The sequence below is a fragment of the Aspergillus sclerotioniger genome (genome assembly GCF_003184525.1).
Source record: "Aspergillus sclerotioniger CBS 115572 chromosome Unknown BO94scaffold_40, whole genome shotgun sequence".
Classification (NCBI taxonomy): domain Eukaryota; kingdom Fungi; phylum Ascomycota; class Eurotiomycetes; order Eurotiales; family Aspergillaceae; genus Aspergillus; species Aspergillus sclerotioniger.
Window position 1 is genome coordinate 251,856 of NW_020291030.1, and position 23,161 is coordinate 275,016.

General features: G+C 51.3%; 7 protein-coding genes across 7 annotated transcripts; 2 read left to right on the top strand and 5 right to left on the bottom strand.

Annotated features, from left to right (window-relative positions):
• Positions 1–194: 194 nt before the first annotated feature.
• Positions 195–2,064, bottom strand: BO94DRAFT_569654 (putative di-, tri-valent inorganic cation transporter). The gene is made up of 8 exons (XM_025614746.1): positions 1,875–2,064; positions 1,748–1,797; positions 1,657–1,701; positions 1,455–1,602; positions 1,326–1,406; positions 882–1,019; positions 752–831; positions 195–697 (listed from the first exon to the last, which is right to left on the bottom strand). Exons 1-8 carry the CDS (start codon positions 1,954–1,956, stop codon positions 383–385), a joined length of 939 nt encoding a protein of 312 aa, XP_025462565.1. The 5' UTR covers positions 1,957–2,064; the 3' UTR covers positions 195–382.
• Positions 2,065–2,383: 319 nt separating this feature from the next.
• BO94DRAFT_550766 (catalase-domain-containing protein) lies at positions 2,384–4,650 on the bottom strand (the record flags this gene model as incomplete). The annotated part of the gene is made up of 3 exons (XM_025613507.1): positions 2,384–3,937; positions 3,987–4,412; positions 4,480–4,650. The coding sequence occupies 3 exons, from the start codon at positions 4,648–4,650 to the stop codon at positions 2,384–2,386; spliced, it is 2,151 nt and encodes a 716-aa protein (XP_025462566.1).
• A 589-nt stretch (positions 4,651–5,239) lies between these two features.
• Positions 5,240–7,602, bottom strand: BO94DRAFT_539946 (AFG1 family ATPase). Its single transcript, XM_025612805.1, has 4 exons — positions 6,957–7,602; positions 6,403–6,850; positions 5,824–6,340; positions 5,240–5,760 (listed from the first exon to the last, which is right to left on the bottom strand). The coding sequence occupies exons 1-4, from the start codon at positions 7,315–7,317 to the stop codon at positions 5,419–5,421; spliced, it is 1,668 nt and encodes a 555-aa protein (XP_025462567.1). The 5' UTR covers positions 7,318–7,602; the 3' UTR covers positions 5,240–5,418.
• Positions 7,603–8,215: 613 nt separating this feature from the next.
• On the bottom strand, positions 8,216–10,929 carry BO94DRAFT_293630 (phosphatidylinositol-3-phosphate-binding protein BEM1). The gene is made up of 4 exons (XM_025606699.1): positions 10,571–10,929; positions 10,264–10,374; positions 9,228–9,986; positions 8,216–9,157 (listed from the first exon to the last, which is right to left on the bottom strand). Exons 1-4 carry the CDS (start codon positions 10,574–10,576, stop codon positions 8,240–8,242), a joined length of 1,794 nt encoding a protein of 597 aa, XP_025462568.1. The 5' UTR covers positions 10,577–10,929; the 3' UTR covers positions 8,216–8,239.
• A 4,785-nt stretch (positions 10,930–15,714) lies between these two features.
• On the bottom strand, positions 15,715–17,957 carry BO94DRAFT_569658 (SAC3/GANP domain protein). The gene is made up of 3 exons (XM_025614747.1): positions 17,600–17,957; positions 16,286–17,546; positions 15,715–16,228 (listed from the first exon to the last, which is right to left on the bottom strand). Exons 1-3 carry the CDS (start codon positions 17,670–17,672, stop codon positions 16,012–16,014), a joined length of 1,551 nt encoding a protein of 516 aa, XP_025462569.1. The 5' UTR covers positions 17,673–17,957; the 3' UTR covers positions 15,715–16,011.
• Positions 17,958–18,125: 168 nt separating this feature from the next.
• Positions 18,126–20,290, top strand: BO94DRAFT_502747 (ESCRT-II subunit protein VPS36). Its single transcript, XM_025609459.1, has 3 exons — positions 18,126–18,280; positions 18,420–18,555; positions 18,608–20,290. The coding sequence occupies exons 1-3, from the start codon at positions 18,180–18,182 to the stop codon at positions 20,219–20,221; spliced, it is 1,851 nt and encodes a 616-aa protein (XP_025462570.1). The 5' UTR covers positions 18,126–18,179; the 3' UTR covers positions 20,222–20,290.
• A 193-nt stretch (positions 20,291–20,483) lies between these two features.
• On the top strand, positions 20,484–23,151 carry BO94DRAFT_539954 (uncharacterized protein). Its single transcript, XM_025612806.1, has one exon. It carries the CDS (start codon positions 20,788–20,790, stop codon positions 23,020–23,022), a length of 2,235 nt encoding a protein of 744 aa, XP_025462571.1. The 5' UTR covers positions 20,484–20,787; the 3' UTR covers positions 23,023–23,151.
• The last annotated feature ends 10 nt before the right edge of the window (positions 23,152–23,161 follow it).

Genomic DNA, 23,161 nt, shown 5'->3' on the forward strand with positions numbered 1-23,161 from the left:
CTCGGCTGTTGGCGGCAGTCAATGGTTCGTCTACTAGCAATGCAACATGAACCAGAGCACAGCCAAGTTCTTCAAGCGGAATCTATTCCGCTGAGATGGACCAAGTAAGCACCATGGAATCTTCACGATGATGCTCGGGCCAGCACCGGAAACAAAGAGAATGTTTATTCTGATGGACGTGGATGAAGAGGGGAGAGAGGAACAAGAGGGAGGATAGATAGTAGATAGTGGATGGTAAGTAGATAGATAGTAGATAATGGCCCGAATCATCTGACCCCGCTCTCCCGTGACGTCGGCCTTCTGCTTCTCCTCCTCCTCCTTTTTCCTTTCCCATTCATCATCCTCCCTCTTTCCCTCTGCTCGTTTTCGTTTTCAACTTCTTCTATCCACAACATGTCAATTCCTCGCATAATGTCCCACATACCACCTGGCACTTCTCTGAAGCTTCCTTTGGTAATCCCAACTCCTCTATCTCGGTGATCTGCCTGTCCGCCGTGATCGTCTCCGGTCGTGCCAGCTCCGGCTGAAGCGTGGTAGAGTGAATTCCATATGCATGGAAACATTCGTTGATCGTCTTGGTCAGTCTCAAGAAATTCGGCACCGAGTAGTCCGACACCATCACATGCACCGATGCGAGCGCCTTATGCTGGTTGAGACGCCAAATATGTAGTTCGTGGATGGATAAAACCCCCGGGATCTGCAAGTAGTCAATGATAGAAACATCTGCATTATTTGAGCGTGTGCATGCTACCTTTTCCAGATCATGCTTCACATCCTCGAGATCGACTCCACTGGGTGCGCTTTCTAGTAAGATAATTCCACATCGCCGTACTATGATCGGATCTTAGTATCCATCAGTCAGGCAGCATGATGGAACATACCGAGAGGGACTGAAGACAGCATGATCATCACAGCTATTCCCATGCTTGTGCCGGGGTCTGCATAGAATCGGCCTGCATAGTGGGTGAGCCAGATGACCAGGGCTGCGGCCATCACCCCAAGGTTGTTGGCTGCATCGCCTACGACATGAATCAGGACCCCCAGCATGCCCAAGTCATGTCCATTGGAAGCCGTTCGAGCCCCGTGCGCAAGGTGTTTGTGGTCGTCGTGCTGCACAAATGGAAGTCAGCCAACCACGTGCTATGGGATCTCTCCAGGAACTAACCCCAGGGCTTTCCGGTCTTTCTGTTTCTCTCGGAGCATCGATTGTCGACATGGGGAGCTCCGCTGGAGGCAGGGAGCCGTGGTCATGACTGTGTCCATGGTGATGATGTTCTGTAAATCGTTACCGAGGGTGCTTCGTTACCTGCTGCGCCAATGATTACCGTGGAGAAACGTGGCGCTGACGAGATTGAGGACCAGCCCGATGGCTCCCATTATGAACATGAGCTTAGGGTTTTCGACGCCTGTTGCAGGTTAATCGGATGAAGCTGGCATGCGGACCGGCCACCAACGTTGGATCGCGATGAATCGCTCGATGGACTGAAGAAAGATGCTAATCCCAAGGGCGAAGAGAAGGACTCCGTTGAAAAAGGCACCCAGCAACTGGGCTCGTTGCCACCCGAAAGAGAGGGCTTTGGGCGAGTCATCTGCCTCGGATACCTAGAGCCTGATCTGAATAGCTGCTTCGTCTTTGTGGAATGGGTGGTGGGCTACCTTGAGAGCAACTAGGGCGACAATAAATCCGACGAGGTCATTCAACTGAACCCATCAGCACCCGCCATTTGCATCATTGGACTATACATACATAGTGGAATGCATCGGCCACCAAAGCAAGGGAATGTGTATAGAAACCAACTAGGTACCGCACGGTCGCATTAGCCAGGCTTGCAATGAGAGGGGGGCTGACGAGTAATAAGAGGAGGGGGGTCAACCTGAGATCTCAGCCACGAAGAAGAGCGAGGAGATACCAACAACCACCATCAAGCGCTGGGCGCGTGAGATTCTGAACACCATGATCCCAGTCTGTCTCAGATGAGAATGAGACCAGACTCCAGAGACCTTTGCTGTAGAAGTACTCTGGGCCTGGCGGGAGAGTACCGGTTCTTTACCCCTTGCATGCGAATCGGTCGTGGCTGGAATGTGAAGCTCGCATCGAACTGGCCTGTCGGAACACAGTCGCGGACGACAACCACTGGCGAAGACCAGGCCAACCGGTTCCTCTCAGGCACCTACCCGACCATCCAAGGTTCCCTTCCAGGTCCCTTCAACCTCCGTCACACATCACATGCAGCTGACGTACAAAGGCCGGCATTTTAATTTAAACCACGGACCAACTAGTAGCTCGTTACTATGAGTCGAGTACCTTACTCTCCAGACGAAGCTTACAACCCATAAAGAAATGCTATCATTATTTCATATCAGACAGTTTGCTAACACACATTTAGGCAGCGATCTCGTCCACCAAACCCTCCAATTCTCGCGGCCAGTTTCGGTGCCGGGAAATTTGCCAAATGAACTGGTCAAGGAATCCCTTACTTTCCGGGCCAATTTTGGACGACGCGTGCAGCAGATCCGAAGGTGTTCCATGAGCGGTCACCACGCCGTAACTCTCCGTCACCTGGCCACTCGAGGCATACTTAATCGCTTCGAGGTTGATTTGCTTCCGAATAAAGTCCACGGCTTCGTTGACACCCGCAATGGGCTTGAGGTGCGCAAAGGATTCGGTGATCCAGAACTTGGCAATACCGTTCTTCGCCAACACAGCAATATGCTTTCCTCCAGGGATGAACGTCGCATCGAACAGAGTGGACCGCATGCCGGGGAAATGGTGGTCTGGCACCACTTTTTCGCCCGACTCGGAGGTGACACCTTGACGCTGCGAGCCGATGGTGAAGACAAACGCATTCTGCTTCTGTAGAGCGCTCTTCATGCCCTTGTACGAGTCGAGATCGAAACCATCCGCGATGAGAATGGCAACTCGACGGGTAGCAATTTGAGCGCTGTTGGAAAGGTACTCGAGTTGGCTAAGGCCCTTCGAGGTTTTGCCATTGTTGTCCTTTGGTGCCTTGGTCGGTGTGTCGCCTCCGACGTTCTTCGCGACAGTCTTCGCCAGCTCGAGGTCAACAATAGCCAGACGCTCCGAAAGGCGCTTGTATACAATCTCTTCATCGCAATGGTCCAGCTCAAACGAGAATGCCTTGGAAACGTGCAGCTTTTCGATAGGGCTGAGGGAGTTGTAGAACAGTTGGGCCTGGTTGAAATGCTCCTTAAACTTGTCCGACAGCGCGCGAGCCTTCACGCCCTGCTGCTTCTCAGGGTAGGTTGCAAACCCACCCTGTTCTGGTGAGGTCGGGGGGTTGGCGTCAAACCTGTTGGGCCAATAGTTCACCTTGCCCTTTGTGATGCGGTGTTTCATTGCACCGTCCCGGTTGGCCAGACTCATATACGGGCACACGGGACGGTTTATTGGCAATTCTTGCCAGTTGGGGCCGAGACGGGAGATTTGTGTATCGAAGTAGGAGAAATTGCGGCCGACAAGGAGAGGATCGTCCGAGAAATCGATCCCGGGTACAATATGGCTCGTGCAGAAAGCCACCTGCTCGGTCTGCGGGAAGTATTCGTCCACGTTGCGGTTGAGCTCTAGTTGTCCAATGTACTGGATGGGTACCAGTTCCTCCGGCCAGATCTTAGTAGCATCCTGGATGTCGAACTCAAAGTCATTTTTCTTCTCTTCCGGGATCACCTGAATCCCGAACTTCCACCGGGGGAATTGGCCTGCCTCGATGGCGTCCATCAGGTCCTTCCGGTGGAAGTCTGGATCCTGGCCTGCGATCTTCAGCGCTTCGTCCCAAACCAGGGAATGGACACCAAGCTCAGGGGTGAAGATAAACTTGACAAAGTGGCGCTGGCCCTGAGCATTGACAAGGCAGTATGTATTGACGCCAAAGCCTTGCATCATCCGGTACGAGCGAGGGATGGCGCGATCAGACATGATCTAGCAACAAGTCAGCCAGGCATCGAGGAAGCCAAGCGCAAATACGCACCCATTGTTGCATATGAGTGGTCTCCGAATGCATGTATTGGAAGTCCCAGAAGTTATTGTGAGCGCTCTGCCCCTGCGGAATTTCGTTGTGAGGTTCTGGCTTGACCGAATGAATGACATCAGGGAATTTGATCGCATCTTGGATGAAGAAGACAGGGATGTTGTTGCCAACAATGTCCCAGTTGCCTTCAGAGGTATACATCTTGATAGCGAACCCGCGAACATCACGAACGGTATCTGCGCTCCCTCGACTACCCTGGACTGTGGAAAATCGCACAAAAACAGGTGTTTCGCGAGCTGTATCAGTCAGAACACCAGCCGAGGAGAGCTCAGGGATAGCCTTATGGAGCTTGAAGGTTCCGAACGCTCCAGCGCCACGGGCATGCACGACTCGTTCGGGAATCCGTTCGTGGTCGAAGCGCATAATCTACCTCAAGTCAGTGATTTTGCCCGCTCAACGATCATTTTCATTCGAAAAGACAGCATAACCATACCTTCTCCCTCGCAATGGGATCCTCTAGCAACGAAGGCCCATTATGCTGCCCATCAACCACGCGAAGCCAATGGTCCGGATCCGAGATCTTAATCCCATAATCCGTAGTCATGGGCTGAGCCCCGGAGACCTGAACCGTATCCCGAGCAAGGTCAGCCTGTTTAGCATCCATAATGAAATTTAATTCGTATATAGTATTATCATCCAAATCACACTTTCACAACGATTCAAAAAAAAAAAAAAGCTATCTAGTTCCAGAAAACCCAGAGACAGCAACCCTCCCATATATAACCTGGCAACAATCCAATGACACCCCCCGATTTCTAAGCACTCACTGCACCAAGACCGGTCAGCAACAGTCTCGACCTGACAATGATGCAACACGATCATCCACTCAGGTACTTGGGCCAGGGAGTCCATGATGTCAGCGATGGGGCATACATTGACTGTGAAGGTATGGATCCGGCCAATGACATCCCCGAAAAAGAATGTGACATGATCGCCATTGGAACCTTGGTTGTGGATCGCCTGGGGGTGTCCCTGACATGGGCGATTCTTGTTGTTGGATTGGCGTGCTGTGTGTGCTGTGAAGATAGTTCGGGTGGTTCTCGGGGACTGGAAGTGACGTCATTGGGTGTAATCTATCATTTCCTATCGGAAGATTTTCGTTGTATCTTATCTCCTCGGTGGAATGGATTGGACGTATTGAGTGGGATTTTGAATAAATGAATCGAATAGGATAGAATATATGTGAGTATGTATACTATCTATTTGCTCTATGAAGTGTGTATGTATATGTGTATGTGTAGGGTGGATGCATATATGCAAATGAAAACTCCAAATGTACGCAACCCCGGCCATATAACCAACCCCCTCCCTTTCGTTCCCTCCACACCTCCCCACTCTAGCACTCCATCTTATTTATAATCGAACTCCATCTCTACATATTATCCTCGCTCCACCGACTCCTAGCCTTCAGATATGCATCATGTTCGCTCTTTCCTTCTTTTACGTCCATACCGACTCCCAGGCCACGCTCAACCCACATCTTGCTCCCCATCTCCGAGAGACGGGACAGCGCACGCGCAAATGCGAAACGCTCCTCGTCGCCGCTGAAGATGGAGGTGGTCTTAAGCGCTTGCATTGATAGGCCGAGGTCGTCCATCATCATGCGCATCGCGTCGGAGAGGTCGCTGCCGTCGTCGGAGAGGGTGGATTTGACGTCGTCGGGTGAGAGGAAGAGGTTGGTTAGGGGAACAGCGGTGGTGAGGACTAGTTTGGCCTACATTTGGGGATGGAGATGTTAGTGGAGAATTCTTTGAAGGTGTGCAGGAAAGGGGCATACCCTGCTCTCATAAACGGCATCGATGAACGTGATGAATCGTCGCGCAAGATCTCTCTGGTTCAGATTCATCCCCGGCACGTCGGTGATGATGAATGCTTCGTAATTCCGGACTAGCTCCAAATAGTCTGCGGCACCCGTGGCGCTTCCGATCAACTGCTGGAAGGTGAATTGCGCGGCCTTGCCGCTGGCGAGCGGCACTTGAATCTTGCGACCCCAGACTTCCTGCGTCGCTGGGTGCGGAGGGTCGTTGATTGGGTCGCCAAGGAATTCGAACCATTTCTGGGCGTGGCGGTCGGCGTCAGGGCCAAGCGGGTGGTGGTAGACCGCTGCTGGCGGACGGGGGATCTTGCGGTAATCGGTGGGAGAGTTCAGGTTGATCACGTCAAGAGCGGTCTTAAGGAGATTGATGCAGGGGATGAAGGATTCGCGCTGGATGCCGTTCTTGTAGAGGTCGTCGGGGTGACGGTTGGAGGTGGTGACAAGGAGCACGCCATGTGACATGAGGGATTCGAGGAGTCTGTGTTGGAGATCACGTCAGATGCAGTGCAGTGGGTGAGGCGAGAGGAGAGGGGTATATACCTCCGGAGGATCATTGCGTCTGCAACATCCGTACACTGGAACTCATCGAAACACAGCACACTCGATTTCTCAGCGATAGCAGCCGCCACCAGAGGCAGCGCATCGAAGTCATTGCCGTATTTCATCTTGACAACGTGCATGCGCTTGTGCACATCCTGCATGAAGTTGTGAAAGTGGATGCGCGTCTTGGTTGAGATATTGGGCGGGAGGGTCTCGTAGAATAGATCCATGAGCATGGTCTTGCCGCATCCAACATCACCATACATGTATAGCCCCTGAGGGAGGGTTTCGGGAATCGTGAGTTCCTGCTTTGCGTTGCTGCGTCCGAATAGCGAACCGAAGAACGACTTGGGCTTTGCATCGAGCGATTCCACACTAGGCTGGACCACTGGCGGGGGGTTGTAGAATTTCAATCTCTCGTAAAGGTCTTGTAGTTTTCCGATGATCTCTGCTCATAGCGATTCACGCTCGTCAGCATCCGTAGGAACTATTGACTCCCTCATATATAGGCAAGACCTCTCGCCCATAGATGGTGGTTCGCAGGGGCAACGTACGTCTCTGATATGGATCATCGCGCAACCGACCCTGCTGGACTCGGAGGTCATACTCCACCAACGGACCGCCCTGCAGCCCAGCTGCAGCGTCTTCCTCCACGCTCTTCCCTTCAACGGCTGTCGCAAAGCAGCGCGCATACTGGTTCTGCGAAGATCTCACACTTGTATGACCGCAAACTCGGACACCGTGTGCTGTCACCGATGGACGATAGCGAGAGTTGGTTGCGCCATGACTGCCCCGTCTATACTCCCTGACGCTGGGTTGGCGAGTGCCCCGAGGAACCGCACGCAGTAGAGGGCCCCGAGCCCTTAGTGCACCGGGCAGGTAGTCCGCACACAGTCTTGCAGATGATCCGCTCATGGAAGATGTCTTGGACAGAAGCTCTCTGGATGTGATTGCTGTGAAAATGTGTGCAAATGTGTGCAAATGTGCGTTGCGACGGTCGTGAAGGCTTAAACCCGAGGTTGTTCGGTCAGCGGCAAATACTCGGCCGATGAGGCAATCAAGTGCGGCAGCCCTCGGTGAAGAATCGGAGACCAGATGATAACACCGGACCACACAACGGGTTCACGCACGGTGAAGAATATACCGGCTGACTGAACGGATCAAATGCAAGTGCCTAGGTGCGGATTCAGCCCCTTGGTGAGCGCGGAAGTGTACCGGAAAAGCATGACTCCGCGGCGAAAAGGAAGCGAGCACATGGGCGGCGTTCCAATGGACGTCATGTGACTCGGAATACGGCAACTTATCGGCCTCCAGATCTATTGCCGACAACGCTCATTGGCCGAGTGGGCCGGACTAAGTAATTAATTGGTCGTTACATGAATGGCCAGTTCCTTCCGGCACTCCATAAGTACTCCATACAACGCACGCACGCATTGAGAAGGCAGGTGGTCAACAGTAGGCGTCGAAGCCTACGTCCAGAGAATATATATATGCAGGAGAAGACTTATGTACATAGGACAACAGTGCATCACACAATAAGGGTATGGAGGGAAAACAATCAGCCATGGCCCACGCGACAGAGAATGCAGAATCGGAACAAAAAAAAAGGGTACATGATGGCGTAAACATTTCAGGCATGTCATTCTTGTCAACGCATCAACCTCGTGATTCAATAACAACCGCTCAGAGGCTGATGACCAGAGACAACAGAAAAAGGAACCATAACACCAGTACACCCGGTGCACCTCGACAGACGCGGGCGCACGATTTGAACAAAAGAAAAAGATAAAATGACAGACAGATCTATCGGGATATAGACGGGGAAAAGATCACGCTTCTATGCAAGTCCAACATATAGGGTGAGTTTGGAGTTTCGCTGGATTGCCGTGTCCAGGTCACTGTCAGTGGCCAAGTCGACGTACGTCCCGGACGGTTCGTCCTTGTACTGAACCACGATCTCATCCTGGATCTTCAGGCGGTCCGTGAGTTTGTCCCGGAGCTGCTGGAGGCTGATGTCGCTGGGGACCCGGATTGCAATGAGGTCATCCTGGAAGAAGACCTTGACTTTCATGGCGCCGCTACTCGAGGTCGTCGACACCTGTGTTATCGAGCTGGGTTGTCGATTCATCGGGGGTGGCCCGCCATTCGAGAGCGAGAGGGAAGGTTGTCCGCGCTGGTGCGAGTTGCGCTCCGCGTGGACGGCGATGGGCGCCTGCGATGACTGGCGGGAGACGCTCCGAGGGGGCTCATGTGTCGAGGAGTGGTGCGAGCCACCGGAGAACCGCGCATCTTCACCAAATGCGTTCGGATCGATTTCAAAGTCACCCGCGCGTGGTGCGAATAGCTGTCGGACCAATTGGCAGCGGGAGATATGGGGAGGCATGGCCAGGAGCTTCTTGATGTACTCATCGAGGTTCTGTCGGCGACCGTTTGAGATGGCGTCTGTGACATGGGTGACAGGTCCCGGCATATACGGTAATGTGCGCGCCTTGCCACGGTTGCCCGCTTCCTCCTCAAACTGAGTCAACAGCGCGATCTGGAAATCATAGAAGTCATGGTAATAGCGCGACAGTTCCCAACAGCGACCGTCCTCCATTTTGGCCTCGATGATGTACCAGTATTTGTCATTGTCAAAGCAGTACCGGGGGATAGATGCGGCAATTGGCGCCATCAAGGGTTGCTGGTAGCTTTGCTGCGACTGGTGGGAAACTTGTTGCACAAGAGAACCTTTACTGGCATTGCGGGTGTGGTAGCCCTATCGCATGATAAGTTAGTACCGGGGGCCCTATTTCTGAAGCGGGGGAATCGAAGCATCGGCAACTCACCTGGGATTGACCGCTTTGGCTCATTTGGCTCTGGCGGCCGATGGACATCTTGTCCATGCTCGACGTGACGGATTGCATCGATGAGCCACCGGCGGAATCGATCTTGCCCAGGGTGATGCTGCTGTTCTTGTATTCGGCCGTCATCTTCTTCCATTCCTCCACCTTCGGCACGCCGGCGCGCCTCACAGCCTCGAGTGGATCTGTGACCGCTTGGCCCGTCTGCATATCGCGCAGTTCGAGGAAAGAGACCGGGATGAGACCTGGCCCGCCCAAGCGACCGATTGGTTTGGCGACAAACCATTCTTGGTTCGATTGGGCAATGACAATAATCGCTTCGCCGGCTTTGGCATCTAGTTCGTCCGGTCGCTCGGCCTGGAAGTCGTACTGGACGATTCCATAGACCATGGGGCTTGAACCGCCCTTCCCCATCGCCGACATCCTGTGCTGATAGCTATTTCGGGAAAAGTTGCTGGCGAAATCTGAACCTGGGAACGCAGCTCGATCGGAGAAGCCCGAGTCGTGTGGCTCTTTCTTTTTATGAAGGTCCACCGATCCGGCGCTGTTTCTCTCGTTTTTGCCAATCACTTCAAAGAAGGATACTGGAACCAACCCCCTAGCACTAGGGATAAGCGGATTGCACGCTTCGTACCAGTCCGAATCGTCCTCCCTGCTGATAACGTGAAAGAAGTCTCCCTTGCTGAAGGCGAGTTCCTGCGAGTTCCCGGGCTCCGGTTGGTAGTCGTAGAGCGCTTTGATAACCTACGCGCAGGACAGGGATGTGGTCAACAGCTGTTTGCCAAGGAGGGTCTGCCCGACCAACGCCGGCGAACGAGGGCGAGTGACACGCAGGAGATCAATTACAACCAACAGCAAAACTATTGGGACGCGAATGTACACAAGGAGGGGTAAGACAGGGGGAGGGAACACCCGAGGATCCCAAAGGGCCAACAGATGGAACGAAGGAACGGGAATTGAATAATGCGAAAGAAGCAGGAAGGTGAGGGGAAAATAAAAGAAAGGAAAAGAGGGAACACACCTTCTTGGGCGGAAGAATGGCAATGGCGGACTTGGGAGTAATAGAAAGGTGGTGGTGGTTGTGGTGGTGGGGTTTGGGATCTTTCTCCCCTTTGAGAGAGCGTCGAATGGCCTAATTAATTGGTGGTATTGGAGATTAGCCCAGGGCCGATAGATTGCGCGCGGCAATAAGACGGCGGGAGAGAAACAGTCATCAAGGGCTAATTTTTCGGGGACGGTTCTCGGAACAAGACAAGCGACGATAATCGAGATAAACGAGGGGCGGGAAACGAGGGGCGTTTGGTGCAGTTTCAGCAGCTTGGACGTACCTTCATTCTTAGTCGTCTTTAAATCAATTAACCCAGCCAGGCCGCGCCCACAGGTGGTCGGGAACGCCAGATCAGCCGCCGGAGGCAAGGCAAGACGTAAGTACGGGGAATGGCCTACAGCAGACAAGAGCGATCATCCACTTTCTGCCCGTATCAGCCACCCGGTCCAGGCGTCAGTATGTAACACCGTGAGTTCAGAGACAAGACGACGACGACGGGTGGGATCGCTGCGATCACTGAGATGGGATGGATACAAAGAAAAAAGAATGGGCGGTAATTCCGGATGGCAGCTGAGAGACAAATGAGGCAAAAAAGGGAAGGTTTAAGGGAAAAAAAAAAAGTCCAAGACGCAAACTTTAAATTGAACAATGAAGGAGCGGTTTGAGTTGTACAGTAGTAAAGGACAGTAACAGACCAACAACAGCCTTGGGTGGAAGAGAGAGACAGAGAGAAAGTGATGGTCAATGGATGAAATCGAGCGGACGGCTGTCAGCGATGATATGTTATAGAAAAATTTAACTAGAGCACTCCGTAAGCGCTGCAGGAACACGACGTGATAATGCAAATATGCAATAATAGCCTCCTATTTTTGTCTGTCTTGCTCCTTCGTTTCCTCCCTTGACGAACGAGTCCGTATGGGGAGTTCTGGATTGCGACGACTGGGACAGAAAGTGGCCCGCTTTCCTTTGGTGTCCCCCGCCCCTGAGGATGGATGGTTAAGAATGGGATGGGATCGCTGGAGTGGTTCAAGTGGGTGGACAATGACGAGGATCCACGCGTGACAGCTCGGCGGAAGGTTTCCAGGGTTGCGTTGTTCTGGAAGCCCCCCCCAGCAGAAGATATTCTTTCTTTGAGTTTCCTTGCAACAAACCCGTAGTAAGTAAGTAGTAGTGAGTGGGTGGGTGGTGGTGGTGGTGGGAGAGTAGTAAGTAATCCGGTCGAGTCAAGGCACGGCGATAGGAGAATAATGGGCCGTCCTACCACCACTTTGCGAATTGCGGGAGCACTTGGTGGCTGTGACCCAGACGAAGGAGAAGCCGGTTAGTGATTAGTGGCCGGATGGCATGGACCGTCGTGGGGTGTGTGTGTGAACTTGTGAAGGATGGAGGCCGTCGAGACTCGAACTGCTGGTTCAACTGTGGCGGGTACTCTCCAGTCCAGCGCCCTCGTCCCGGTTGGTTGGTTCCGGGCCCGTGATGGGGATGGAGGAGGTTAGGGCGTTGCTGGAAGGAGGGATTTCGTCAAAATAATATAACCAGGACAACTGGGGTTAAAGGAGGAGGTGGTGGTGGAAAGTAAAAATGCAGCACGCGATGCTACATCGACCGGTCGAAGGTACCTAGTACTTCTAGTACTTACCAACAAAGGAAGGCAATGTCCGATTCGTAGTAGATCGTGATAGACGTTGGCCAGGCTGGATTCTGAGGGATGCAGCCGATCGCTTGGTCCTGAGTCGGCTCTTGTTTTTTTTTTTCCTTTTTTTTTTTTCTCCTTCTTTCTTTGGCACTTGATTTTATCTAAACTAACAGAGGAAATGACGACGGTTTCAAACTAGATGGTGATTAGGGGGATTGTGATTGTGATGATGCTGATGTTGATGCTGATGCCAAGAATGGTGGCAGTTGATCACGGAGCAGCAGATGGGATGAAGAGGACCATCGATATTAGATATAACCAACATTGCCCAGAATCCAGATCCATCAATTCCCAAAATCCAACCCAAATGAATCTGGAAACTACAAAAACCACACCCAAGATTGAGATCGGTTCCCCTTCCCCTCCTTCCTCTTCAGCCGTGCCCGTCGTTGTGTGCCTAAAATTCCTTTATTACGTCCTGTCACCAGTCACCATCAGGCCGGGAGCTGCTCCCCGGCCGTCTGCATGGATGCACCGCGTAAGGTATGACGGCCATGTCCACCCTGGTTGGACGCTAAGGGCCTAGGTACTTAGCTGAGACTCCTTAGTCTGCTTCTGCGTCCAGCCCTGTTGGTAGTGTCATCCCTGACTCTTTTTTTACTTTTGTTCTCTTTATTTTTTTTGAGAGAAAAAAAACCCGTTTCTTGATTCTTTCCCCCTTTCCTGTGGTGGGTTCATCCTCCCCTCCTCCCCTGGGCGCAGTTGGGCAGCAGCAGCGAAGGCCCCCGTCGCATTAACCGGGATCAGCATAGAGACCGGCACCATCCAGCTAGGAACCCGCCCGATCGAATCTTGAGGGACGATAAGAGTCGGCCGAACACACTAGAAAACCCATGGCTCGCAGGCTGTGTACCAGAATCTGCAGGAGCCTGGGAGGCCAAAGCCCGGCGCCTACGTACGTATGGCAGACAGGCCGTGGTCCTGGCCCAGCGTACCTGAGTTGCAGTAGGCAAGGCCGGAATGATTGGGCTGCGCGGGTGACGAGGTGGGTTCACGGTCACCAACTTGCACGCTGGGTGGCCATCCACCGCGGTGGTCTGTGTGCACTGCTTTTAATTAACGGAGGGCTGCCAACTGCCGGCGGATTCAGATGTCACTTTAGTGGTTCGATTTCCACTCGAGGGCTGAGTTTGATTTGATTAGTTACTCCCTCCAGTCTCTAACCTCATAAAGTTATTAGATCTTCTTAATAAGCGGTTATGATGTCGAAGGAACGGCTCTCAAAATTGGATTTCTCGATGAACCTCGGAGCTTGAGCCGACTCTTGAGTACTAATGAGGAAGAACTGGGAAGCAGGTGAACTCTGCAGGAGCTCGGACGGGGAAACTTAGGCTCGACTCCTCCCCGGCATCCATGGTTATGGCTGAATCCCACCCAACCAACTCGCCCAACCCAGCTCTATTTTTTCCACGCTATCCCCATTTCCTCGGATCGGCAAAGGGTCTCTGATCCTCAATCCTGAAGAACCCGGAGGTGCGCCTCAAGAGGTACTAGTTTGGATCCCAACGGTACTGCAACCCGACCAGCAGAAAAGGCAGCCGGATTTTCCAATGGGCCCGAGGCTGCAAGGGACGAGTTGCTCTCCGGAGCGCTAAGCATCCATCAGTCCAATGTCCATACAGTAGGGAACTTCTGCAGCGCGATTCTTAGTAGGCGTTCTTCATTTTAGGTTTAGCGCCCGCTCCTTGAGGAAAGCGGTCAACATCTTACATAAGCCAACAATATCGTGACGATATTAATTAGCGGACCCACTTAGTTCTGACTAGCGTACTTAAACATATGACTATTGGCCACCACAGCAGCCACTACGGCGGCCAACACAGCAGTCCAAAATCTTCATTCTTCATCAAAGAAATCAGATTATATGATAATTCAATGCTTTATATAGCTTTATATACAGTTATATTGAATTCAGAATATTCAGCTAATCATTTTTAATGCTATTAACTTTGATCTAGGTGATGCAGACCTCCCAGACTTCACAGATACCTATACTTTAATGGTGTTTTCTACGCACCTATACTAAATACACGAATATTACTAAAATCATATATAGAATAGTAGGACTGGCGTAACTCCTTCCGTAAATAGCTTAGCGTCAAAAACTGCCGGCAAAATTGAACAAGAACGCCTACTAAGAATCGCGCTGCAGAAGTTCCCTAGTAAGATCCTCGCAGTACTTCATAGTACCACATCACAACATTCCGCCTCATCTATACCTAGATACCTAGATACATACTCCGTACAGTAGCGCACACCCCTGCAGACTAGGACATGGATCCTCACATCCCCACAACAACCTCTTTTACATCTATCTACCTACCTATCTATCTCGGTACCTAAACCTGCAACAACTCCTGCAACCCATCCAAGAAATCTACACCCACCCTTGCATGCAGATACCAGGTATCCGGATTCCAAACAACCCGGTCAAACGTAACAGTCCGATCCCTAACCGGGCCTGGTCCAGCCCATCCACATAAGGTTATTAGTCGTGGATGCCAGCGCATAGGTATACGGAGTACACTGCCGCCAACTTTGTAAGCAGACACAATGGAAGCTGAAGCACCGCCACCCCCCCGAAAATAAGATTTAGACAGGAAGCCGGGAAACAGATAACCGTATTACTAGTGGCAACCGAGCTGCTGCAGCTTAACTTGATGCTTGCTGGATAAGCGCGCTGAGGCTGATCGTATTCGCCACCTGAGGTGGATAAGGTGGTAGGTACACTGACATAGTATGTACTAACTTACTAGTAACCAGGTAGGTACCTCATGCTGGGACTGAGTGATTAATCAACCCAGCTGAAACTTTAACTATCAAACATCAAACAAACTTCGGTGTTATTATCACGATCTAGACAATAAACATGAAGCAGATCTGTAACGATGTACTTTGTGCACAGCGAATAGATAGTAGTCTACTTATTTACTCCATTCTCCCAAAGTCCCGACCCTCTCATTTGACGAATCCACTTCCCGGGGGAGGAGGCGCCTGGTACTACTAGTACTCGTGCAGATGTCATTTCCATACCAAGGATCTGTCACCTCCAAAGATCTGATATATCATGTTCCAGTTTAAGAAAACGTCATGGTTGCATGAATTCCCCTCCCTCTCCCGTAGATCGGATCGGATCAACCCACTAACCCCCATGGAGACGATCGGTCGACAGCTGCTGATCAGGGGAATGCAATGCAGCGTTATTGCCGTCGGGTCTATTCCCGGGCCGTCTATGGATTCTGGCCAGTGGGTACTAGATTCGGACTTGGTGTAGGTGTATGAGAAAGAAAGTATCGGTCCAGACCTGGCGGAGGAGAGTCGACTCATTAGATATGAATCGACCTGTCACTGGATGTTTCGCTGGGTGGGAATTTACTTGATCTTGACGCGGTGATGCGGGGTTTGTGCTCGATAACCCCTCTCTGAAATTGAATTGGATACATCTACTACATAGAGTGATGGGTGTATCTGTCATACAGTGAGTGCCCTGTGGGTATGCTATTGGATCAAAGGACTGCTAAGGTTTGGGGGGCGATGGTAAATCGCGCAGTGGGACTGAAGTACCTATGCTGTCGCCGTGGGGTTGAGACATTGTCTCGAAATTCACGCTAGGTATCACTTGACGCCAGGCAGGAACAATGGCCGGGTTGTCTTACAATGCCAAGGTATGAACAATAATCATCGTATTAACAGCTGTGCTACCGAAATGTTATCGAACAAAGTTAAACGCCTCCTCAATACCCACTTCAGCCTTCCTTCCATACACTTTTTGTGCAGAGCAGATGCAGCACATCCAATCCCCTAGGGTCAAAATGGGTATAGATACTCAGATCATAAGCAGTGAATGCAAGACGCCTCTAATGCCGGAAGAAACGGGATAGAAAAAACAACGGAACTCCAAGCGCCGTAATGACAGGGTACGGATGGGAAAAGTGAGGAACAGTATCCAGAACGTGGAAGATCAGGAGGTGGAAGTAGAGCCGGAGGTTGTAAGGAAAGGGGGAACAAGCAGAGAGATACGGAACTTAGATCTGTCCCTTGATATCGACAACGCGATGAGCCTCGGCCTTGGCTCCTTCGAAAAGTTGGCCGGCCTTACCGCCCGTAAGCAGCCTCACGATCCCATCTTTCTCTTGGAGGAGGTCCTCCGAGGTATGGTCCAAAATGAAGTGCGCACTCTGCTCATCGGACTCGAAACCAAGTTCTTCAGTAATGAAACGGATCTTTACATCAGGCTTGTATCTGTATCCCATAATATCAGCAAGCAGTTCCAGACACAAAGTCCGGAAAGAAACTCACGCTTTACAGATTGCTGCAAGGGCAGAGAGTCGCTCACGATCCACGAACATGTCCATTAGATACGCCCCCATATTTGGAGTATCGAGATAAAGCTGGAAGAAACGGTGGTAGTTCCCAAGAGCAAGAGCGGAACGGACATCCAAAGCATGTTTCACAGCAGGATCCCGTTTGTCTGCTGCGGTTAGATCGGCCAACGCATCGTTCATGGCGGTCCAGTTGCGGGTGTGAATGAAATAGAGGATGCGATAGGCTCTGAATTCCGTAGGATGGCCACCAAGTTGCTGGGCGTACAACGCTCGTAGTTGAGTCTGGCACTGATTATACTCACCAAGGTCACCTTTTTCTAGGGCAATCCGGGCATGAATCTCATAGACGCTGACAGTAAACTCGTTCCTGATGTGCTGTACCGTCAAGTCCTGGCGCAATGATTTAAACTGATCGCAGATATAACCATAGTTGTTGTCTTTCTTCCATTTCTTCTTCAGCAGGTCCAACGTCTTCATCAGAACCGGCAAAGGACGGACGGTATCCGGATTCGGTGCGGATGTCAAACGGAAGTAGTTCTTCTCGAGTTCCTGGCATCTTCCGACCACGGGACCTTGGTTTGCACTGGGGGTCGGCGATTCACCGCGGGACGAGGGTGAAGATCCAGAGCGTGCTTGTGGTTCCTCGAAACGTTTTCTCCGCATTTCCAGATTAGCTTTAGACTTACTTGGGTTCTTCATATCAATCTTCTGCCGCTTGTCTGTGGAAGGATAAGTGACACGGTCTTCAAAGGCATTCTGGTTGTTAGTTTGTCTCCAGGGCGGACAGCTGCTTGCGTCTCCATGGTACTCGACCGACTTCCTCTTCTTCGATGGGTCTTCCGAGAGGTCGTTAGACTTCTTCGGCGAAACTGTCCCAAATGCACCCCAGGTCGAGACACTTGGGCTCGCTAAGACTCTGTTGCGGTCATTTTGCACCATGACCTGCGGCAGAGGCAAGGTCTCCCAGTCGATCTTATTGAGCATATTACCCTCTGCTGCCTCTGTGATGACCGACTTCAGTTTCGCCTCCATCTCGCTCCGTTCGACCCCGGGGATTTGGTGTTCGGGTGCGAAGCTGCGTTGCACATATGTGCGAACCGCATCTGGAAATTCTACTCGTTTGCGGGCGGCGGTCTCGGTAGACGTCGATGATGTGGAGGACGAAAGGACAGGGTTCGTCGCCTTTGCAGACGTGAGACTACGGCGTGCTTGAACTGGGATATACGCTGGGGCCACTGGTCTCATGTTAGTATCTATGTGAACAAGATCACCAGCAGGACAAGCATACCATGGCCAGAGTGAAGTGAGGTGGTAGCGGTGGCCGACGCCGTGACCCGCCACGGGGGGATGCCGGAACTCATCTTGAATAGTGATCTAGATGGAGGGCCAACGCAAGAAGGAACAATAAAGAAAGGAGAAGAGTGGTGGTGATCAGAAAAGAAAGGTATGAACTACGGGGTTGTTTGATTCGAGTGAGACAGTCAAAACATCCTTCCTACACCAAGAGAGCCGAGGAGGTATCACTGATATGACAGGAATCTGGGGCCGGTCTGGTTCTATCGAAAACAAGGGACGACGCGAGACAAGTATCCACAGGGCTTCGTCGGACTCTTATGGAGGGAATAATGATAATGACCTGAGAGAAGGAGACTCGCTTACTGGCGCCGGTTCCCACTTGGCTCGGTGGCGGAGATTTTCTCTTGGCACCCCGGGCCAGAGACCGCCTGCCCCATCAAGACACTTTACGTCAGCACGCCGATCTGACTGATAACGAGCAATACAAGCAGCGCCAAGGCATCTTGCATCCGTATATACTCTGCCCCTCTTCACAGTCCCAGTGGTGAAGAGATGTCACTTGGCTTGACTAGATGTTTTTCAAGCCTTTGGATCTGACGACTGCGCTTCGCCCCTCGCTGTTGCCCGATGAGACCTTGCTCTTTGTCCAGGATGCGGTGGGGTTGTACGAAGGGTGAGTAGCCGGTGTGTTGCTTCAACTGCTCGTTGGTGTCGCAATGCTGGGGTCAATCCGGTTTTACCTGGAAATCGCAGCTCGGGTTTCTCGGTACTTCCTTGCTTCATGCTGACCAGCAATATCTCCGGGCGCCCAGAAAATACAAGATCCCCAATTATCAGAATGGTCATGCCTACTTGACCTCCCATCGAGTCTGTTACGTAGCAGTGGATGAGCCGCGGAAATACTCAGTCGGCATCGACCTGAAAAACATCGATAGGGCAGAATATCAAGTATGTGTTGGTTCAAGCCTGTAATCCGGCTTGATGTCTTATCTGTTTCTAGGCAGGTTTCTGGAAGTCGTCTCCAAAGATCACAATATATCCGAAGCCGCTCAAGAACACCCTCGACAGGTCAAAAAGCGCTGGCACAAGTCCTTCTCGATCGCTATCTCCTTTGACCCCAACACCGGCGCCGCAGTTCAATACAGCACCCCCTCAACCTATCAATGCGACCTGGATCTGTCCAATATGCTCGTTTTCCAATCCCGTGCCCTCCAATTTCGACCCATCGACTGCCACTGCGTCCACACCTATACCACCTTGTCTAGCATGCGGTATCAAGCCTCCCTTTGCAACAATATTGAAGGCTGCGATCACAGCTGCAACCAGTCGCGAGAGTTCTTCAACAACCTCAACTATCTCCCAACCCGGGCATGAACCGTCGCCCCGCAGTAATGGTTCCAAGAGTCTATCAACTCCACAAAATGGCGCCCAAGTGTCATGTCCCCGCTGCACATTTGTCAATCACCCTTCCCTCATAGAATGTGAAATATGCGGTGCCTCCTTGGTCTCGGCAAATGTGCTCAGGGCTTCGAATGGCGACCACTTCCGTGCAGAATCCCCCGCGCCTGTTTTTGACCAGGGCACTATAAAGAGCACTCAGATCAAAGATAGCATGAAATTATCCTTCCGTGGGGGCGGTGAAAAGATATTCCATGAAAGACTGAAGGGCGCTTTGATCCAGAGGAAATGGCTTCTCTACAACGCTCCACCCGTGCCTCAGCAACCATCGCAATCAAGCTCCAACTCGCCAAGCTTGACCGTGTCTACTCCCATAGATGGTTCCGTAGCGCCTCAATCTCGCTCACCCGGTGTTGGTATTGCCGGTCTTGAGCGCAGAGGTCTCGAGGCTCGTAAAAACAACGAGCTCGTGATTGGCAATGCATTCGAGGACCTTGAGGCGCTTATGGCATCTGCTAAACAGATTGTTGCGCTTGCTGAGACACTGGGTCGAGAATCAGGTATGACTAGCGATGAAAGCTCTGCAGAGACCAGCGCAGTTCTTTCGGAATCGGTGGCAGCATTAGGCATGGTGACAACGAAAGATATGCTCGGCTCTGGGGCTGAGAGCCTGTATTTGTCTGAACTATCCCGGAATCTGGCAGAGTATCTTACCGATGATCGAAAAGGGGTTTTGCAAAAGGAGGGCGGCATTATTAGCCTTATCGACCTGTGGGCAATCTTTAACCGGTCCCGAAATGGCGTCGAACTTGTCAGTCCGTCAGACTTCCAGAAAGCTGCGGAGCTATGGGAGAAATTGAAGTTGCCAATTCGTCTACGCCGATTCAAGAGTGGGCTGCTCGTTGTCCAGCGGTATGACTGGACCGATGAGAAGACCCTTCAGCAATTGCTAGACTGGATGGTAGAGCTCCGGGAAGTGCCACCAACCGAACCAGTGGCCTGGGATTGGCGTCTGTTTGGGCGTTCCGTAACCGCACAGGAAGCCGCACAGCGATTCAAATGGAGTGTCGGTGTGGCGGCAGAGGAATTGGAAATGGCAGAGGACAAGGGAATTCTCTGCAGGGAGCAGGGCATTGAAGGACTGAGGTTCTGGTTTAACTACATTACATCTAACCCAGACGCCCAGGGTGTCGATCATCTAGGCATGGCAAGGTAAGCATAGATGATAGTGGTATATAGAATCGATGAACATAGCACTGAACAGGAATGTCACGCCAATGATTGGATGATTTACTTAACTTCTACTACTATGTCTATCGTCTCAGCTCTACTATCAGCCGAGGTAAGCGTTAGGTGGATGACTGAGGCCCCACCAGGCCGACAACCCCGCGTTTGACCCGTGATTGGCTTATCGGAGCTTCTCTCCGCCTGCCGCCGCTTATCAGCTGCCAGTGATGAGGACTGCCAACTCCCACCTCCCCCGATCCAGTTGGACTTCCTGATACAACTCTCGTGCTTCGTTCATCGGTATAATCCAGATCTCGTTCGATCATAAGTAGCTCTCTGGATCTTTTGTCGCTTAATCAACTTGTCTACTGACTAGTCGTCTCTCAAACGGACATTCCCAACACCTCTAGTCATCCCTGTGATGTAACCGGCTAGACAGCTCTTGTGGCTGTCTGAATCCGGCTCGACGTTATTGGAGAAAGCTATCATTGCTAAACCTTTCTCCTTCTTAGTCTACGTAACTTGTATTCGTGGCGAAGCCTTTGTGATCTGAACATGATCCATTCGGTTGCAGTATCAGATGTCAGGACAACCTTGACAGGGGCATGCCCGCAAGCCATGCAGTTCGGATCGTCCCGACTCATAAAGTCCTCATTACAACGACGTCAGCTATGGTGGGGTACAGATCAGAGATACAACTACGACTACCTAGCAAAGCAGATGGACAAGCACAGACGATTTTGCATGTCGAAGCTTCGCAACATGCCAGCTCGTCCGCGGAAGGCGCACGTCTACGAAAGGCATCATCGGTGGTGGGATCGAAGTAACGGATCAGGCTATCATAGAGATATTTTCTCCAAATTTGAGAATGCAAACCGTCACAAGAAAGATTTTTGGGAAGCTGACAGGGCCCGCGCCAAGCAAAGGATGGAGCAGATTGGGAGGGAAATCGAGAAGGATCCTTATGCAGCATTGTTTGGAAGGAGGCTAGAACCGTTTAGCTCTTTTGGAAGACTTGAAAACACCTTCACCTCCCTCTGCCGTTCTTTGCTAGGTCTCGATAAATCCTCAAATGCAATGGATACGACAGCACGGCCGAAGGCATCCACAACCGCCTCGAAGAGCTCTCCAGATGCTGGCAAGGAGGCGAAATCTGATTTGAGCCGCGGTGATCAATGTCCCACTGATGTCTCCTCGAAAATAACTAACTCAAGCTACGAATTTGATCCTATCAGTGGGCGTATGGTGCCCAAGGCCTTCGCACAAACCACTGTGGCAGGAGACAATGCTCACGACAACCACCGTACTGCATCAATGAATACTCAGAAACCTCACTCCGAACGTACTGGCTATATGTCTCCAATTAAACGGTTAGCTGGAGAAACTCAGTCAGCGAAAGTCTCAAGGAATGCAAGGACGGAAGATAGTTTGCGACTAGGTGTTCCTGTGATGCCAGTTGCGGATGAAATTGTCCAAGCTCAGGACCTGCATAATTCGGGATTGTCAAAAAACACACATTACAAGGTTTCCGAGTCATTGATTACTCCACACAAATCCCCGACGAATATCTTAAAAGAGTCTAATGGTCTCTCGGGACTAATCATAGCCGGGGCGCCCAAAGCTCAGGACAAAATGGGACCAAAAGATGTCACAAATGGCTACGGAAGTACCACCTATGAGCATCTGGAATTGCCAGTCAATAATCACCTCTTTCAGAATTGGCAAGATACTGCACGCTTAACTAAGTCTTCTGCGCCTAAAAGCATCCTGGACTCGACGCAGGAACAGGATCGGGTGCGAGCAGAAAAGGAGGATGATTTGGACCTCTTGAGCGCTAGTGATATCCGTTCTCATTATTACCTGGAGAACCTTGAAAGGGATCCTGAGACGAAGAAGCAAACTCGCAAATATCTAGATGACAGTTTCGATTCATTCGTCGATCCTGCTGGTGGCATTGACGCTCAAAGTGTTCGAAGCAGGTTTGAAGATCATGAAGCCGCGAGCGCGATTGATGAGACCATCAGACCAACGAGAACAGATGACAGTGTCGATCTGCAAGATGGTCAGGTCCTGGGGGCATCTCGGGGACTTATCCAGAATGAAGAACAGCAAGCTACTCAGTGCTTAAATAACGCTGCCATTACTCAGCAGCCAGTTTCTGGCAGTTCATCAATCGAAACCTATCGAGTCTTTGCTTACGATCCCTCAACCCTTCAAGTGAGTGAAGCAGAGACAAGCTCTACCTTACATTCTTCAAATGAGTCCATCCATCCGGTAGAAGTCATGAGTCGATTAAATGTTCCGGCCAAGTTTCTTCCCTATTTTGCAAAAATGCATGCCGATGGTTATGAGATCGTGTCTGGTGGCGGGGACATTCTTGTGTTTAGGAAATTCCGCAACTCTATGCATAAGGACGACGGCTTCTTACCTAATACTACAGGGAAAGTTGATGCCGGCCTCAATAGTCCAAGCAATGAAGCCTTGGGACAAAATACATCGCTCAGCAGGCTGGCGCAGAGCAGCATCGGCGCAGAGCACTTTTCCAGCCAAGTACCCAATCCTCAGGCAATATTGCTTAATGATAGTGGCTCACAGGGCCAAGGCTCTTCTTCGAAGAGTGAATCCAGACTTAGCCAAGCTTTACGCAGGATGTTTATCAGCGGCGTTGCCACCGCGGGGACATGCTATGCCATTGGTGTTGTTGTCGAATATTTCCGCACCGGCGGACAGGATGGGCGAGGCATTGACGCTTTTACAGTCTTCGAATCAGAAAGACGTCACGGTGATTGAGCTTTCGTCTTCTTATGAACTTGTATGGCTAATCTCTCGAGAGTCTACTGTGTCGGCTTGGGTCTAATATGTAAAGAATACTCCATCGCCTCTCAGTAGTTAAAGTCACAATCTCCATCTCAAAATAAGATACAATATC